Below are 19,858 nucleotides of genomic sequence, written 5' to 3'. Positions count from 1 at the left end.
CAAGTCTTTTCCCTCACGACCTCAGGGGCTCCTAACGAATGATTTAGCCTTAGATACGGGTCACTTCAAATTGATCATTTGTTACTTAATTTGAATTCTCTGACATGCAGTCAGCAGTGTGTCAGTGTGCCAGCTCACGGCTTGACGGCAGCACTTATTAATGCTCTACTCAGCACTCTTTATTAGCATTTAAAGTTGAATTCCCTTCTGCCAGTGGGCCGTAGCGCAATTACACAACTTCATAAAGTAGCCAACATTTCAAAGGTAATACCTTGACAACTCTATCAAAGAAGAGTGGATTTTACACATGTATAGTATCAAACGAGGGAGCATATAGTGTAAGAATGAGTGAGAGAATGCCTGTATTATGACGAGATAGGCTTTTTCTGATCACAGACATCATTGAGAAATGTTTTCCAAACCGATATTCTTTAAATGCTTTCTGGCAGATTTGTGAAAGCCGTCCTTTGAGAGGTTTGGAATTCCTCATTATTGCAAAGACACATGTTGTGATAATTCGGCTTCCACTCGTGTTCCATGATTTAGCTTTTTGAGGACTACACGTTTGCTGGTATTCCTGAAATCTGGAGCAAACATTCAAGAGAGACTTTCAGATTTGCAGCAGATGTATGAAAATGTCTTCCCTTTTCATTCTTTGCCCAGCTCTCTCCCTGTGTCTCCCTCTCTTAGATATCAATTCACTTTCAATCCTCCTCATTGCTTCGTCACTGCCAATTATTATATAAAACTTCTTATGGCAGCCATATGTACTTGAGCCCTTCTGCCCCAGATTAGGCATGCCAGCAGATGGAACCTGCAACATGATTCAGTGCTTCACTTCACAGCTCCAAGGCCGGTTTAATGACCTTTCAAACGAAGTTAAGAGGAGATAAATGGCATTGAAGCTGCATAGGAGCAAAATGGGAACCTGGGTGATTATTGCTTTATGGTGTTCAAGTAACTTGTGTGGGAGGGTGGGTACATAGCATTCCCTTATGAGGAAGTGTCTGTGAACTACAGGAAATACAGAATACATGATATGGACATGGAGGGCCTTAATTATTTCATAAATACTTACTGTTAATGGCACTGACATCCTTTTACATCTACTGAAGCATTTCATGGTGGTGGAAGCCCATAGGACATACACTCCTTATACATAAGTCATTTGCATGTTGGTATTTTGAACAAAGAGTTTAATCGATTTAACAGTAGTTTGTTTTTCTTCTTAGCTACAGTTGGTTTATCCCCCATTGCTCTCACTTAGTCCACCATTTTATCTGATTCCTTTCCAACATTCATCTCAGCACAGTTTAGTCCAATAAACATGGACAGTGGTTGCTAGGTAATGAGTTATTGTAATCAAAAAGCCATCAGTCCCCCATCTGAAATAGAACAGAATGAATCAGGATGAGAATGTTTGCTCTAATGAATTTACCGGTGGCTCCAACATGTCTGCTTCTATTTTTAAGCCTTTTCAAGAAAATAGCCTGAAGAAAAGTATTGTTTGGTGCACATAGATTGTGATGAAACTAACTGTTTTTGTTTTTTCGCATTGAACCATCGCTCCACATCTGGCTCACTTGTTTCAAAGAGAATGCAAAAAAAAATGTGAAAAGAGAGAACACATCCAGGCAAGTAGACTGAACTCAAGGTAAGTCTCAAAGTCAACATCTGAGCAATGAAGTCAGGAAAAGTAGCTTTGGTTTGCTTTGGAATTCTTGCATGAAGTATTGCAATGAACAAAGGACTACTACTGTCTGTCGTAGTTTGAGCCAGTATGCATGAAAGTCATCTTTTGAGGATGAATTTGAAGTAGAATGCCAAATATAACAAATTCAGGAGTGTAACAATTCATTCTTTGCATCAATCCATTAACTGTAAATTATGCCAATCCAACTGCACCACTTTTCTAAAAGAAATAAACAGGATGAACTAAGCTGACATCAGTAATTAACCTTAAATGCATTGAACCAAACTACTTGCCAATTCAAATAGTTGATCATGCTGGTAACCAGATGATTCAAATTGTGCTACTAAACATTGAAGTTGTGATCCATCTGATCAAACCATGTTTTAAATAGTGTTTGGTTGGCGTTTCTTTTTAAATTGACATTGTAATTTCAATTCAGTAATTACCTCTCTGTTATTTTCATTATTAGTGGCATTAGTCGCTTTTTTCATATTGCCTGTCCAGCGTTACATCACATTAAAAGCAATCAACTGGGTAACACAAGGTGGTTTTAATCCAATGCAGTATGAAAATGCAGTAAGGAATATTGCAGGGAGTAATAGAAGTTGTCCAGAAGTTGGACCAAGCCACAGTAAGCTGTCACATGAAGAAACTCCAACCTCTCAGCATGGCAGCCCCCCTGCATGCTGTTGTGTTGAAAATTACTTTCTGCTATGTGCCCCAGGAAATCACATTGTGGTCGGTTTGCTCGGCTGCACTGATGCATTAACTGTGGTGGCTCAGTTGATCTTCTGTTTAGTTTTTGGGCGTACATTTAAATGCTACTTGACCTTTTGTCATTCTTAGTCATTCAGCAAACTATCCACTCCCACATACAAACAAACCTGCCAGGCATGGAATGCCTTTTATGAAGCCAAAATGTAGAACACATTATATACCCCTTCAAAGTGCATTTTAATACATAAAGCATTGTACTGAATAAATCACTATACATCTGAAAATGACGTCTTATTACAACAGTTCCAAGATACTGCAAATATGATCATTATACTTTTCTATGTTAAGCACGATTGCTTAGACAGCATTTATTTTACGTATCCTATAAGGTGTTATGAATATCATGGTGCTCTCTGTAACCATATTGGCTGGAAAGTGTTCCGATGGCATGTTATCACATCACACCTTCCAGGCAGCATCTTGTCTGCTTCAATAAGATTTTGGTTGTATTGACTTGGAGTGAATATTCCCTAAAGCTCTGACAGGGGCAGGAAACGGCCATCATACAGTGTGTCACCACAGGCACTTTGTTGATCCCGGCACTAAAGCCCAGATTAAAAACCTTGAGAGAGCATGACAGCCATTCAAAGTGGAAGCGTGGCAGCCCAGAGGAAAGAGCAGCACAGTTTTTGCCGAAAGACAATCTCTAATTAATTGAGTGGGAAACTGGTTCGGCAGGACCCAGAGACAACATGTTCCTGGACGCCTCATAAATGACACCCGAAAACAATAAAAGCAGGAGTGTCAGTAAATTTTATAAATTACAGACCTTGTAATCCCTGGCTTCCTGTTCACCTCTGTCCTCCTTTCATACTAAATCAAAGTCTATACAGTTAAATAAAATACATATTCAGAAGGCAATGTTGTTCCGTAGCAGCTTGACTTTGTCAGCTCGTGGTAAGAATCATGAATATCTGACAAAAAGCCTGTGCCATTTTCTCTTAACTTGAGGCCCACAAACAACCATTTATGATGAAATAAACTAGATAAAAATGTTACACCAAACTTTAAACATGTAAGTGCTATCAAAACATGCTCACTTTATTTGTAGCAGACAAGATGCTGTCATAAAGGGCACCAGTGTGGCACACAGCACTTTACAAGAAACATTTAAAGGAGGCACCTGCTGTAGAAAAAAAAACAAGTCAAGAACAAAAACAGGCAAAAATAAATATTATATACTTATTACAAGATAAATATAAATATTATATACTTATTACCAGATAAATATTAATATTTTATACTTATTACAAGATAATGCATATAACTATGCACATATTTATATATATTTTCGTCCCTGGTGCTTCAAAAGACATGATGAAAATTCTGGCTAATAACTGAACTGAATAATTATTAAACAAATTCTAAAATAGGAAATAAACGTCAGCGCAAATTGAAGGTCATGTACATGTATCAGTAAGTACTACTTTTAGAAGAACACAGTGTGTGATGAGCTCCCAGGTATGAACTAAAGTACACAGGATAGGGATAATCAACACCTCGTGTTCTGTATATGCTGTACGTGTGAGCTCATAATGATCATTGTACAGGGACTGTGTCAGAGAGGTGGTGATTCAATTGTCATTTATGTTGCTGTAGTTCATTTTTATGTTGAACTTACAGTATGTTTAAGTGGCTGCAGTATTTATACTATGCCTGTCACAGGCTAAAGCTATTTGGTACAATGATTTGGTACATTTAAAAAAAATGTTTACAATGTGTGTTGCATTTTTTTTTTTTAAATAATAAGACTGCTTTGATGCTATAATGCAATAATGGTTGCATGCAGTAAAACCACATCTGAAATAACTTATCAGGGTAACAAGGTCACACCAATCTTTTTTACTGACATTTTCAAAGAGAAAAATTTGAGGAAGGATTTAATTATATGTTTGGTGTTTTTCATTTTCATTGATAAAGATGCAATATTCATCATTTTAGAAGTCTTACTTTATACAAGTATATAATACCTATCCTGCAGAAGTCATACTGAATGTAAAGTTTTCAGTTACATTGTTGTTAAGATTTACATTATCATTATTATTTAATCTTAATTAATAATCCATTGCTTGTGCTATAGTGTCCACTGAAAGCTTTAGCAGCCATGGGGATTACCATACCGTACTGCAGTTCCCTTAACCTACTTCACATTCACTCTGCAGTGTCAAGTTGTGTGTGTCACCTTTCACCTGGTTCATGTTTCAGATCTAGTTATCAGTTTTTTCTCCTATTCTTCCCATATTCCAATGATACATATTTAAATAAAAATCATGTTCACACACTGGGTGGTTGCCTATACTGTATCAGCTTGGCTTTGCATGAATCTAAATCCCCAAAAAATAATCTGGAAATATGGACAGGATGCTTTCTATGACAAGTTTATTTTTGTAAGTGATACAGAACAATGTAATGTTTGAGTGGAGTGAACATTAGAAATGTTTTTTAAAACCTTAAATGATTCCAGTTGTTTTCATGGTGCCTGTGAAATATAAAACTTCAAGGAATAAGCTGCGTGTATTTGGTTCCACTGATCAGCATCGATTTTAATGCTTTGATGAAGGATGAACCTTTCATTTTTTGTCATTTTTTCCACTACCTGTTTGTTAGGGATGACTTGACTAATACTTCAATTGCTGGTTGAAAAGGATACTTATTATTAATTATTATAGAAACTATTTAGAAACAATTAGGGTTGAGGAATACATTATGAGCTAAATGACTGGGGGTGGGGAGATCATCCTCACCATGATGATCTCATTTGTCTACGGCCATTATTCTATCTTGTTAAAATTAATTAGCAGATGATCCTACACATGGAGATTTTGCATTATAGCATCCTACATTATTTACAAAAGACTATTAAACATTCCTGACACATCATTGATTGAGTCTTTGCCACACTGTTCTTTGTAGAGCCACGCTCAGCTGAATGATAGTGGTGCACCATGAGGGCCTCAACAGAAAATGCTGGCAAGCTGTAATACTGGGGGAGACTTTGATCCAATAATGGAAATTCCCCCATGAATGACTTTGTGAAGCGATTCCGTCTTCCCACACAGTATTGACTTATTCCCTTTCATTCTGTACATGGTGTTCCCACACAGAATCAGCACTGCATGATCTCATCCACTAGGATATGATATATTTCCTGGGCTTTAAGTAAATGTTATTACATCTACATCACCATGTGGCCCAGCAGGGTTTAAGAATGCCTGATATGCATCGTGTGCCTCCTTTGAAGAACGTCTTGTCATGGCTACCAACAAGGGTCTTATATGATTAACATGCTGCAGTGACTTTTTCATTTGTCACATTCATGTAATGTAATGTAATGTAATTCATGTGATTTTCCAGTGATATATGAACACCACAGGGCAAACACCTGGTAAAAAAAAAAAACTTCATTATGGCTGCCCTTTACCTTACAGGGATATACTGCATGATTAACGAATAACATAATATTGACCATTGCCTACAACTGTAAGGACTGCTCATATCTCAAAAAATCTGGTCAGAAAGTAGTATTTATAAACCAAATTCAAAGTCATTGGAAAGGGTACCTTTTGTTGACCCATTTGTCAACATACTAGTTCTTGAAAAGCAGATTTTGCAGGAGGTAGTCCCTTAAAATGGGATACAGCCTCTGATGGAGTCATTCTTCATTTATTTAATGTTTGCTTTATTTAATTTATCAATTAGTGTATGTCTTATCCTTCTATGAATATTAATATGTGGATGACATTAAGATTTACATACAAAATATATCTAGTGTGACATTTACACGGGTTGCAACAGTATTAGTTTAGCTTTGGTGTCGTGCTAGCCATAGCTACTTAGCCTGTAAAGAGCACAAAAAAGAACACCAACAGAAAACTGAAAGTCAGATTAAATTCATATTCTTTGCAGCATTGTCCTAGCCTGATCATCATGCAGAATTTCTGTTTCATTTCTCTTAATCAGCCTGACATGTAAAATAGTTTGTTAATGGGAGGGTGAGGAGTATTCTATTCTATTTTGCTCCAACCAATCAGTAGCGAGGGATTTATGTGCCATGCAAAAATTGTTCGCTAACACAAAAGTTGCAGCAGCTGTTGCTTAAAGCAGTTGAATTTTGAATGTTATTTCTGTAAGTCATCCATGCTTATCGACAATTTCTATCCATTTTTCTGTCACAAATTTTCATGGAATTAGCTACGTAGCAAGCTGCCAATCCAGTAAGATGACATAATCATTCTATAGCCATCAATGGGCAGTATTCATAGTATTACTGTATCAACAGTAATTTATTTGAGCCCCTAAATCTGAGACCATTGAAGCCTTGTCCCTGTACTGCCTCAATATTATGCAGCAGCTTGAAGGAATGACAGAAGAAGAAAAATGCTTAGCCTTTCATGGTAATAAGGAGGCAAGGCCCAGTAATAAATCAAACAGACAGAGATACAATTGAAATCCTGTATGAATTTCAACCACCAAGAACCATTCAAGATATTATAGAACAAATCTTAATCCTATGCACCAGTGCACACTGAAGGGCCACGCAGAAAGAGGTGGGGAGTTATTTTGGGTGGCCTGAGCTGTTTGCTTGTGCTTGTTTTATTTATTTTCACTTCAATACTGGGATGGGCCCGATTTCTAAACACAGCAGTGTAAATACTGCAGGAAATCCGAGGGGCTATTTTGAAATTCTGTTATAGTGCTGCTAAAAAAAAAAGTCGATACCATCAGCAGAGAGGCGATGTAAAAATATCCAAGTGACTGTTCCAGGCTAATGGGTTTAGATAAAATTAGGTGTTTGATAACAGTAAATCGCCTCAGACTCACTGTCAATGTTCCCACATGTCTGTCAACCTAATGATCATACAGCACACTGTCTAACACGGATAGCGGCATATCTTTCATCAAATATAGAAACATTCAGTCAGGCAACAGACATTCTTGTGTCCTTACATCCACTGAAAACCATGACGTAGCACAGAATGATTTCCTATAATGAGATCTTTGTTAGTGGTAGCCTTAAGGTTAGAAGGCATTTAAAGTACTAGCTATTTGATGGACTGGACCGTTGTATATAATATATTATTGCCAGAATGACCAGTTCTTTATCTAGAATAGTGGAAACCAAACTGTAAAGAGCAAAAGAGCAAAAACAGCTTTTTTTCCCCCCTAACCTATGTTAAATTTGCAAATTGCAACATCTTTCAAAGTCATGAGGTCATGCAACACGATGCCTGTAGAGTCCATCTGTGTAAAATGGTGGCATTAGGCCGATACTGTTTTCATTCCAGAGGAAGGGGAGAATAGACGGAGAGGGAGAGAGAGAGAGAGAGAGAGAGAAAGAGAATCAGTTGCGTATACAGGATTATGTCAAGGTTACTGTGATGTACAAAATCAAAACACAAAAATAAAAAAGGTGGCCTTCAATCTTACAGAGTGCGGGCTGAGTTCGGGTGGATTTTTGTTTTCTTCTGCCAACTTTTGTATTAGCTGGCAAATTTCAATTTCAGTTTTTCTCTTTTTGAAAGGTTGTATTAATTCAGTAAAGACCTTTGTGAGGTCTAAACAGAGATAGAGAGAGCTGAAGAGAATTAAATAGAAACGCCTGCCCAAAGAAATGAATCTGTGATTGAATTGTCTTTCCATTATCTGCACTGGTATTTGTATCACGTTTTCTTGAAGTATTTTGGCTGGGTGATCAACTCATTTAATTTTATGTCTGCAGAAAATTGACTTACCCTACAAGAAATCCTCAATCGGCTCAAGTGAAGGCAAAGGGGCAGTAAACAGCATAAATCTATTTTACTTACCACCATTTTCATACATATGCTCTATGGTAACATGGCAAACACTAACAACTGAGTTATTCTCAGAGTTGCTCTATGTTTGAAATTCATGTAACAGTAAAAGTGCTAACCAAAATAACTTCTGTTCTACATTCTCAAATATTCAAGAGATTACCTCGATACCCAAAATTACACTTGCTCCATATTCCTACTTCCTCTTTCTTACTAAATGTAAGTTTATTAGTTATTACCCATCATGGAGCATATCAGGAAAAGGAACGTGATTGCCTAAATGGAATATGATTGCCGGCATAATAGCTTTGTTAGTGCACTCTGTAATTGTGAGGAGGCAATGAAACGAAAATGGATCTAATCAAAAACAATCCCTTAATTCTCTTTGATCTCAAGAATTTGATGGGACATGGTGCCGGAAGCAAATGCACGGGTGAATGACAAGAGCATGTGTTTGGATCTAATTATCTGTGTAATATGAGAAGTTCTGCTGATGAACTCGTCCGACTGTGTGGGCAAGGACTGAATAGGAATTATGAGCCCAGGCCCCACACAATAAATATGCATTCATTTGAAACCCAGAGTCATAAGAATCTCAAAATAAATTAGTTTACATAGCATTTGTGACAGTGCAGTTGAGGAAATTTCCCACATGCTTCCATCTCAGTCGTCCTGTATACGGTTTACAGCTGATGAAACGCTTCATCACCTTTTGTGTCCTGTAATGAAATCTCCAACAATGCCTTTCCAATCTACATATAACACAAACCCTACCAAGGTCAAGGCATTCATGCCATAAAAAGAAACAACTGCTATTGTCAGTGCCCTCGATGTCGCTCATTGTATCCCATCTATTTTCCTCTGAACTCAATTTGCCCCGTAATAACAGTCAGTCATACCACAAATAAAACAGCATTATGTTGATGATTTCCATGAACTCTATTTGTTGTTTGTGTAATGTGTAAAATAAATGCCACCTCTTCCAATTCAATAATCCCTTAAAAATGTTTTATCTACCCGAAACAAAAGCTTCTTACAATTAACTTCATTGTCTTTTATTCAAGGACATGTAAATAACTTCTGTAGTGTCATGCGACTTGTACTTTGTAAAATACAAGTATCTTGTTTTGTCATGTTGCAAATCATTTCGGCACGACCTGTAAAGAGTGCTGAGGCAAATACGATGATTAGAGGTTAGATGTCAGCACTTTGGACAGAATAGTTATCCAACAAAAATAAACCTTTAGATGCAGGTCAAATGCATGACAGCCAATACAAGTGCTCATGGGAACGTTCTTTGCAAGCTGGACTGGAAAACACCTCTCAAAAAAAAAAGGATGCTACTTTCCTTTTTAAGAAATGATGTATGCTAAATGTCCTACATTCAATACGGAGCAATGAGAACCAAAGATCTAAGTTGATCTTTGGGCTTTCCATTAAATCTCAACTCATTATCAATTGAATACTGAAAGCGAAAGAAGACGTGTATTTTCTTGTGATCACAAACTAATTATTCAAGAAAACCATCTAACGGGGTAGCAGTCATATGAAGCGAGATAGTGGACTTTGTGTTGATCATTAAATAAAATATTGATTCAAACCAGTGTGTTAACTGATTATGTGGTACATAATTAGGAAAAACATCAGTAGTGTCCTCTCTGTTCTTCAATGGATGCTTACATGTTACAAGTCTTATACTGGACAGAGGAATGAGCAAGGCAATGGTAATCTATAAGTGTCTCATTCTCTTTAAGGAGCATGTAAAGCTATGTGTTTCTACCGGGGACACATTCTACAGCCGCCCTACTATTTTTGTTCTAAAACTATTCTACAAATCTTTAAGCTGTTAGTTAACGGCCAACATGTTAGGGGGGATATCACATAAAACCCCTAGTTTAATTAACTTTGGATAAATGACTCGCATTTGTAAAATTCTCTGTATTTCTTCAATTTTATTTCTGCCCTGACAAACTTTTTCAGGCAGCGAGGATAACATGCCCAACATTTTCAGTGTTTTGCTGGAAGCCGAGAATAAGCAGGAAGCCGAGAATAAACCTTTCTGTGTTTGTGTAGGTCACACAAACCACCAAAGCTGCGCAATGCTTTCAGGACAGAGAAGTAAAGAGAGTAAAGACACCTCTGCCAAGGTGTTCAGCAGAGATGCTGTGTGTGCACACTGACGCTGGGACTGAAAATATTCCAAGCAAATATATTTTTTGACCTGTAAAGAATATTTGGGAATTTGTAAATATCTCAACCCAAATTTGTGATTGGATTTTTTTTCTCAGATTTGTCTTAATGAAACTAATTTATCCTTTAAATATTTTAACAGTGAAAAAAGTGCCAATCATATTTGCAGGTGTATAGTGTAGAAACTCCTGACACATTACTCTGATGAATACGATCATGCCAACGCTGGCTGGTGCTGGATCTCCCTCCACCACTCCAAACTCCTCATGTTGCATTTCATATTGTTGACTTAACGAAGATTTATGTAAGTGTTATATTTTTATCTCAAGTTACAGTTACATGTTTACATGCGTTAATGCTCATAATCCGCCTTGTTTTTCTCATCCTGGCTGTCCTGCAGCACCTCTTCTCACCCTCTCTCTGAAACGCTCCATAGTAGCGCTTGCTCCTCCCTCCAGAAAGCAAAGTCTGCTCTGATTGGTCAGCTAGCCCGCTCTGTTGTGATTGGTCAACGTTTCACATTTCAAAAAACTCTTCCTCCAGAGCTTCAGCTCCGTCTTTCTCTTTTGTTGTTTGAGGGCCAAACTAGCTGAAGAGTTTAACGTGACTTCCGTAACATTATGACCTCATAAAGTTACAGAAGTGAAGGAGAGAATTCAATCGAGCCGTTTCAGGCAGCTCAGGAGATTCTGAGGGGAGGGTAACTTCTTTTAGGTTTGGACTTCAGGTTTTACAATCTACGGACCTTTTACATGTACAAAAACATAACACACTAAAGAAGAGGTAAAAAGTGGACAAGCATAACAGGGCCACTTTAAGATAAATTAGTTCTGCAAGCAGAACACGTAATGCTTGACTGATATCTCCCTGACCTTCCAATCTTAGTTGTGCTATACCTCTTAAGGCAACATGAACACTTTTGATTCTGTTAAAAATATGGAGCCTGGGAATCTCAGCTCCACTTGACCTTAACTGCCTCCACATGGCCCTCAACATGGAGATCCCTGAGCTGTCACTGCAATCAATGTCAACAATTCTGACAGAGTTAACAGTAGTATCGCCGTATGAGCACAGCGGAGAGAAGCAACCATTATCCAGCCGGTAGGGCACAAAGAGAGATGTTGTGCTACGTAGAGAAAGCACAGAGAAGCTTTGATTACAAAACACAGAGAGTAACTTCCTTCCCTGCTCAGGTAGACATTACTCCACTACGTATACATTCACATTGAAAATAGTTTTTAGCTACTATATTAATGCTCTGAATTTCAAATGTAGTACCATTATTTAAAATGGTTCAATGAGCCAAAATGAAAGCAGTATGGGTTGACAATTTAAAACAAAAAAATGAACTAACGATTAGGTTGAGACCTTAGGCTTTACTCTTGTGGATTAAAAGTCAACAACTACAGAGTGGAGTGACCGAAAGGATCATATTAGTTTTTTTCTTTATTACAATTGTATGCACCTTTCTGATATTTTCTCAGAAAAATGCAGGCCTTAATTTTTGTGTAATATTTGGTATAATTTTGCATATATAATGTGTGTCATTTCTTCAGAGCTTGTTGCACTTGGTGATGTTGCAATGCCATTCTCAAGGGAGAGTTGCATAGGCGTCCCACGCAGTGAATTAGTCAGTGCTTAACCCTGACAGTTTCTTCTAGCCTCCCGTTTCTCCTCTAATTACAATCCCTTCCTTGCCAGTAATTAAGTCGTCCCACAGCGGGGGCTTTTTACCACTAGATATTAGAAAGGAAGTGGCACAGAGTTCCTCCCCTGATCAGCCTCTGATGAGTCTCCCAAACTTATAGAGCTGAGAAATGCAGATCAGCACCAAATATCAGCACGTCTTCTTGCACAATTGGTCTTACAATAATAAAGTTTGAGTTGACCCTCATGTGTCAAAGTAATCATGTTTTGTGACATTTTCTTTGCTCCACACAAAGAATACTCACACTCTTTCGATCTCAATTTTTTTTGTTTTTTATAAAGTAAAGAAAATACTGAATGGTACACAACAGTGACAAGCTGTGCTGGAATTTCACCCTGTCTGAATGGCTGAGCCTAGCGGTGGTTGGAAGTGGTTACTGCTTTAGTCAGCAAATGGGAGCTCACGTCTGCTGCCAAAGTGTGAAGTGACAGCCAACATTCTCTTCTGTGACAGCATCTTCATGAGTCATCTAAGCTTAATGTGCATGATCACCTCTTAACAGTGTCACTTAGAAACGGCACAAAATGTCTTCATTTCACAGGAAATGTCTTGTGTGGTGTGTTCAAGGACTGGTGGGAAGAGCCAACATCCTGGAAGCTGGAGGCTGAAAAGCGTTATATAAATGAGAAAGAGTTTGTGAAATATAAACTGTCAACTAATTTTTTGCCTGAAATAAGTTACACTTGTATATTTTGAAGGCATTTTTTGCCTTAATGTAATCAGAACAGGTTATATTTTAGATTGGTAGTAGAAATAACCTGGTCTACGTACCGAAACGTTGTTACTAAAATATATTTATATGCAAGTGAAGAAGACAGTGTGCGGGAGTTTTTTGTTCTAGATTGGTAGTAGAAAAAATAATATTAAGCCATTTTTGTTCCTATTGCAAGTGGTACTGTTATACATCTAGTTGCATTATTGTCATCACCTCTATTATTGTCGGACTCCACCAAAGCGTTACTCCTTACGAAACAGTTTTTTCACCTTCCCACTGCTGAAAAAAAATGAATGAATAAGTTATAAATAAATCATATGATGTGTCACTGAGCATTGGTAAGTAAGTGCATGGATGAATAAAAATAGCAAAAAAATAATACGCAATTTTCTTGTGTTGCCCAGCATCCTAAGTCCTCGATATGGATGAAAGAATTTTGAAAGACGATAAACACATGATTTAAACACAGCTATGATGACATGCAGAGAAGGCATTAAAATATCTTTGTTGATTCTTGTTGGAAAGAGAGAGAGGTGCACTTGAGTACATGTTTTTTTGTGAGTCATCTAAGCCACTTCAATGCTTCTGTGAGGCGGTTTTTCCTCACCTTGACTATGACCTCACTGCCAGGATACCTGTCCGCTCCCGAAATTCTTGTTTTGATACTGAACCCAGCGGACCCCCCTTCCATGTCTCTAGCACTTATATACATTCTCGTTATCACACGCTTTTAGCACCTTCCTATCCCACTGCCTAATGGCATCTCAGACCACACAATGTCTCTGTCCACTTTCTACAGTCTGTTTCATCTCTCACGACTTCCTGACTGCCTCTCTCTTCTCTTCCTTTGGCCACAGCCTGCTGAATTAAACATTGCTGCAGCCTCTCGTTCAGCAAATCTGCAGACTACATCAAATCCGCCTTCTCTCGCTCTATCCAATTACAGATGGCTCATCCGAACTAATTCAAGACCTGAGTCGGACAAATGTTACACCTTGTTTCTGTTTAAAACAAATGGGGCCCAGATCAACACTGACAGATGCATCCGCACAGAACACATGAGGAAACTCATGAAAAGAGTCTTTGTCATCGCTCATTGCTCATCAGAGAATTTTGAACAAATTAGGCAACAGAAGATGCTATGCTAATAACAACTTAGAAGAAAAAGGAGTGAGTCTCAAGTTGCAGGGCTATCTGTTTGATGAACAGTTTAAATTAGAGACTGAATAAAAGAAGTTGTTTGCTCATGCAAATTAGAGCTGCAGATTATTCATTCAAGGTTTAGTGCTGATCAAGTGGTTGTCTGCAGACTGATTATAGTTAGGAATAATTAATGTAATGAAGGAAATGTTCAGTAAGAGATATGCATAATGTGCTTGCATTGCATATAACCATGCTGTGCTTTTCAAACCTGGTATTATGAGAATGCTTATTTTAACCTCAAAGGACACAGTTACATGAATGGACATGTCCTTATGGTGGAGACATATTGGTAGTCGAGAAATTGCCTCACCTTCTGCCACTTTTCCCTCAACACAGTGGGTGTAGTAACAGGGCAAACATAGCGTGTAGCTTGCTTGTTAGCAAACATTGTATAAATAAGCCACGTATGTTGAGCCAAGCAGCGCTTATTTTTGTTCGTAATTGTAATCTTGATTTTTCCAGAAAAATGTTGCCCTCATTCGCTTTAAGTTTAACATTTTTTTTTTTACTTTTGACCACTTCCTTTTTGTCACATTGCTGGTCACAATCTCTGAGTAGATAATACGGCCAGCATCTTAATATTAAAAAAATCAACACCAGAGAAACATTGTCCATAAACTTTGAATTTGTTTGAGCACCAAGCATTATTCATCCTCCTCTTATCCCACTGCACCCATGAAGTGCAGCTTAATCTGAGATGAAGCCAGGTCTATCCAAACATGTGGGCATCAGCTTCCTTTGCTGGGTTAGTGTGAAGTCTCAGTTCATCCATTTCATGTTTCTGCATCTGGACATTAGCCAGGAGTAGGCTGGGTGGTGAAATTGCCTCTGGTCCTTGCTGTTTGTTTGCTTAGCTTCCATCTCGGCTCTCCTCCATCTCATCCTGGGGCGGTGGACTCTGCTTTCGTTTGGTGCGGTCTGGCTGGGTGATCCAAAGAAGCCGTTGGCGGTGGCTGTCTCAAGGTCCACTGCACTTTATCCAAACCCCACGCTTCCTTGTCCGATGTTGAGGAGTGTATCTCTGCCATATATGTACATGCTCCAGTAATAAACACATAGAAGTCAGCTTATTAGGAACAAACATGTGGCCAAGTTCATGGGAGCGACCGGTAGCTGCATCTACATTCACCACCGTAACCATAGCAACATGTAATTTAGTGAGTTTTAGAGGTGCTGATACAGTAGATGGATTTTTATACCTTTGGATAGTGCCAGGTTTTACCATGAATGCGACCGTAACGCTATAGTAGCTCTATATTCACTATGCTGACATGAGAGGTTTCCTAAAATGTCAGACTATTTCCTAAAATTTCCACCCAGCAACAAAGCTTGAATTTTATTATTGAGCCAACACTCTTTATTTAAACTTACTGAATAGAACAATTAAGATTATTTTTTTTACATAAATGAATCTCTTGATTTTCACTCAAATGCAACACTAATAAGCTCTTGATAGAAAGTCAGAATATTAAATATGTATAAGTAAAAGTAAGTATCTGCTTTATATAATACTTAATTGACGCTATATGCTAAATACATTTACTGAAATATTGAAACGCAAGATGGCCATGTTTTTTTTGCCATGGAGTGTACCAATTTTGTAATTATCATTTTAAGCAAAGTTCTGCAGGAACATTTGATGACAGTCGCTATGAGGGTTTTTGGCTTGACTTCTTGGCGAGCTATCTATTGCCTAGAGAATCTGTGAAATGTTTACCGTTGTGTCTGAAAATCAGTTGATGCAGCAGAACTTGCATAAAAAAAACTGCTTTTGCTGCCGTGTCATCATAATTGAGCAAAATTAAATAAAGTGAGACAGAAAAACAGACCAGCAGAAATAAACTATATTAAAGGAGCTAACATATCATTCCCAACAGAAAGGAGGCTCTCTCTGAGATGAGGAGAGGTAGACGGTTGAAGACAATTATCAACATGAAACTCATAGAGTTCTTGTATCTCTTTGAGCAGAGCTATAACCATTTTGGTAACATATATGTATGTGCAAGCAATCTCCAAAGGTTATAATGAGTCAGTAATTGAGTATAGTGATAATATATATTATACTGGCTTTGCAATTATCTCAATCAGTGTAGTACAACATACAGTGGCTCAATTTCCTTTTTTAATGAGTCTGTGTGACACTTGGTTTATATAATCATACTTACAGAGCGCAGACATTTTAACTCGTTCGGTCAGTGCTTTGCAAGCATTAAGTCAATCCAAACATGAAAAAATGACCAAAATGGGTCTTTTGTTATTACCACCGAAAGCTTGTTAGTTTCCGTTTCATTTTCAAATATTACTTTTCCACAGGTGATTTTTAGATTTTTGAGGTCTTCATGAGCCCTGGTCCAATGACAAAAGTGGCTCCATCAACCCTCTCTGTTCGTTCACTTCAGCATGTCTTTTATAAATGTGATCAATCATAACTATTCATTTTCATAAATATTTCTATTCCAAATAACAACCCCCCATCTCAGTTCTTTGATTACAGAGCAATGCTGATTTGGGGCCTTTAAAATGCATTAATGGCCACCAGATTTGCATTTATATTGGTTTTTCACTCAGGCACACAAGAACCTGAGATAGAGCTCTGCGAACAAAGACCAAAGAGAGAACACGCATTATCTGAAACACATTCGACCCCATAATAGAGTACAAGCAACAGAATGAGAGATGCTAGTGTGAGCAAAACAGGCCATCCAGTCTCACCACTAACTGAAGCACACATTGATACACATAATGCAGCCTCAGGTCTGATAAAGGAGCAGAATGCAGCCAGCAGTGAAAGTGGCTTTATTGCGACTGATGGAAAACATATAGGAAATGTACACTTATGCATATGATAACAGGGGGAGAGGGATAAAAGGAAGGAATTCAGTTTGAAGATTCAAATCAGCAGTGACACAGAAGTGACAATTACTTATACAAAGCACACTCCAATCATTTCTTTAAGAGACATAAGTCTAGAGGGAGAGGATAATTGGTGCCTTGTGGTGTGTCTTTCCCCTTCAAGCGGCTGTGACCTTTTCAGAGCTCTGGCACTTCCGAAATCTCTGTTTATCCTTCAAATTAGGGCGCAGTGCCCATGTCATTAAAGATGGGGCAGATTTGTTTGTTGCTGATCAGGTTGGCATTGTCCACGCGGCGTGCCCCGGTGGTAATCTCTCTTGATAAGAGAACCCGAAAGGAATGGATGCTTTGTCTCTCTGCAAATCTGATTCAACCACTTTCCACCACTAAATCGTTGAGGCAGAGAAGGTCCCTCGGGAAATTTACAAAGCGATTCAGTTCTCATTGCTGGTTAGAGTAGAGCACGGCCGGGCAATCATGTGCCAAGGAGGACCAAGAGTATGTATGATTTTATTCCAACCAAACACTAGCACCAGCTGATGTCACTGATTTACCCCACCACCCCCCACCCCCACCTCTCATTGGTTGAAGATGTACTAATCATTGAAGTGAACTGGTGGTTCCAGGTTGGGATTAAAATCCTTGGAAAACACTTGGCCCTCTGGGAGATTATTGTACCGCCTAGACTCAAATACTGTATATGATTATTTACTAAGTATGCATTCCATGCGCCCAAGCATCTTTCATTTAGTCCACTAATACAGCAGTAGAGTACACTGTATTCTCCAGTGTATACTGTATGTTAAAGAGTAAAAGATATGTTCAAAAGGTTTTATATATGGAAAATCACTTAGAACATAGCTACAAATGGAATCGATCAAACTTCACATCGTCTGACAGTTTTGCAAATGTCTGACAGATGTGAATGTGTATAAATAAATAAAAATAAAATAATCATATTCTTTACACTCTTAATGTGAGATTTAATTGTCTTGTCATGATGAAAGGGGTATATAGTAATGATGGCTGAATTTGATGCCACTAATGGTTTGTTAAGAGGCAGAAACAACAGGAGCCACCTGGGCCCGGCATCGCTCCCATCAGCCCCCAACATGCAAATACACACTCTCTATTTCAATAAATCACCGCGGCATCACAGTCAGCGCTCGACGGCTGTACAGCGTCTTTGGAAAGCGGCCTCAGAAGTTTTGCCTCTGAGATTCGTGTCTCTGCGCAACATCCCGCTTTGTCAAGTTACACATTATGCAAATGCATTGTTTACTGTTCATGTGACAATATCAAGGCAAGGAAGCCAGTGGGGACCCGGGGCTGTGGCAAGTTACCAAGAGAGACAGAACAGAGAGACAGTGAACAAACTCTGTGAAAGAACTGCCAAAGGAATATAGCAAATGACTCTCTTACTCCTGCTTGAGTTAGAATGCTATAGGGATTGGGAATGCAAGGAAATCAAGCCCGATTATCTGAGAAAGAGCTTTACTATCTGATTTCTCTTCCTCTGTATGTAACAAATAATGCAATGTGCAATGCAAAGCAAAGAATAAGCTATATTTATATAATAGTTGAGCACTTATAGAATTTATTGATCAATGGTTTAAAGATAAATTAATTTATCTAAAACAGTTTATGGCTAGTATTAGCATAAACAATTAATATTAAGTTCTTAATATTAGTTCTGGTATGTGTGAAATTTGCAAGTAGAGGAATGGCTGTATCAGAAAACACACATTAAATAGGATTAAACTTACTTTGATACTAAATATGTTTTGGGCAGAGAACCCTTTAATTGTCTTTGTTGGTAGTGAATAATTAATGCATGTTTTAATGTGTTTATGTGTCAAAAAAATATTTGGTTTATCGATAGCCAGTTAAAAAGGTCAGGGCTGTGCTGTTTGGTTATGTGAAACCAATTGTATAACCAATGATATTACTAATATAATGTAATATTACACATTATGATCAGCTAACCAGTCGAACCAGTTACGTTTTCTCTTTTTAAAGGCTGAAAAGTAACTCTGAAGAAGTCATCAGGGTAGTCTTGGATTTGGTTTGAGGACACTTTTAAACTGGACTATGCAAAGTGTAAGAACCAGTATTTTTGGATTGTGATCTATGACAAAGAGTGGAGTGAAAGTCCTAGCAGAGTACCTTATTAATATAAGAAAACGAAGTTCACAGTGCTGAGAGTGGTCGCACCTCAGTATAAAAGATGCAAACTTAATAGGTTAGAAATGTACACAGTGCAGCTTTTTGCAACTAAAATAGCAAAAAAAAAAAGAAAAACCATTAAAACAGACAGATTCTTAAAAAGCCTGCCTGGCATCAGTACACAGGCTGAAAGTGAACTCACCTATAAATTTTATATCTGGTCGTAAATCCTTGGCGGAATCTTTCCACAAAGGACAGATAACTCCGAGAGTGGTGGAAAGGTCCACGGTCAGAGATGAGCCAGTCATATTGCTTGGTGACATGTTGTTCAGTGGCCAACGGGTCCTGGCGGGAAGACTGAACTGTTATATGGTCCCATATAAACAGGAAGCAGATGACCTCAATAAACCTCCAGTTCATGCTTTTTTTTAAGCCGCTCTCTGTTCATTCTCGCTCCATTGTGTGGAGACCTGATGGGAGAGAAGAGAGGAGAGAGAGAGGGAGGGAGACACAGAAATAGAGAGCTGTTACATGACAAAGTCTATTTTAGCAGTACAAGAAGATGTCATAGTGTTAGGTTAATTGTGCTGTACTGAACAAATAAGAAAGTGCCCTTGTCATTGTCACTTTACCTTGACATGATGTGTATTTATTTTCTGCTCTTTTTTCAGACTGTTCACCCTTCATGCCTCCCTGGAGTTTTTCAGAGAGCCTAACAGATTGTGCCTCTCCATACAAGGACTGTTACCCTTTTGCAGATG

At 38.2% G+C, this 19,858-nt stretch overlaps 1 protein-coding gene across 1 annotated transcript in view; it reads right to left on the bottom strand.

The window, feature by feature from the left end:
* brinp1 (bone morphogenetic protein/retinoic acid inducible neural-specific 1) overlaps positions 1 to 19,517 on the bottom strand; it is a 77,879-nt gene extending 58,362 nt beyond the window's left edge. Inside the window, exon 1 of the mRNA XM_054612787.1 lies at positions 19,300 to 19,517. Within this exon, the coding sequence (XP_054468762.1) occupies positions 19,300 to 19,517 (218 nt within the window). The remainder of the gene's footprint in view (positions 1 to 19,299) is intronic.
* Positions 19,518 to 19,858: the final 341 nt, after the last annotated feature.

This window comes from Anoplopoma fimbria, chromosome 14 (genome assembly GCF_027596085.1).
Source record: "Anoplopoma fimbria isolate UVic2021 breed Golden Eagle Sablefish chromosome 14, Afim_UVic_2022, whole genome shotgun sequence".
Classification (NCBI taxonomy): domain Eukaryota; kingdom Metazoa; phylum Chordata; class Actinopteri; order Perciformes; family Anoplopomatidae; genus Anoplopoma; species Anoplopoma fimbria.
Note: the sequence above shows the minus strand (reverse complement) of the source record. Positions and strands in the feature narration are given on the sequence as shown.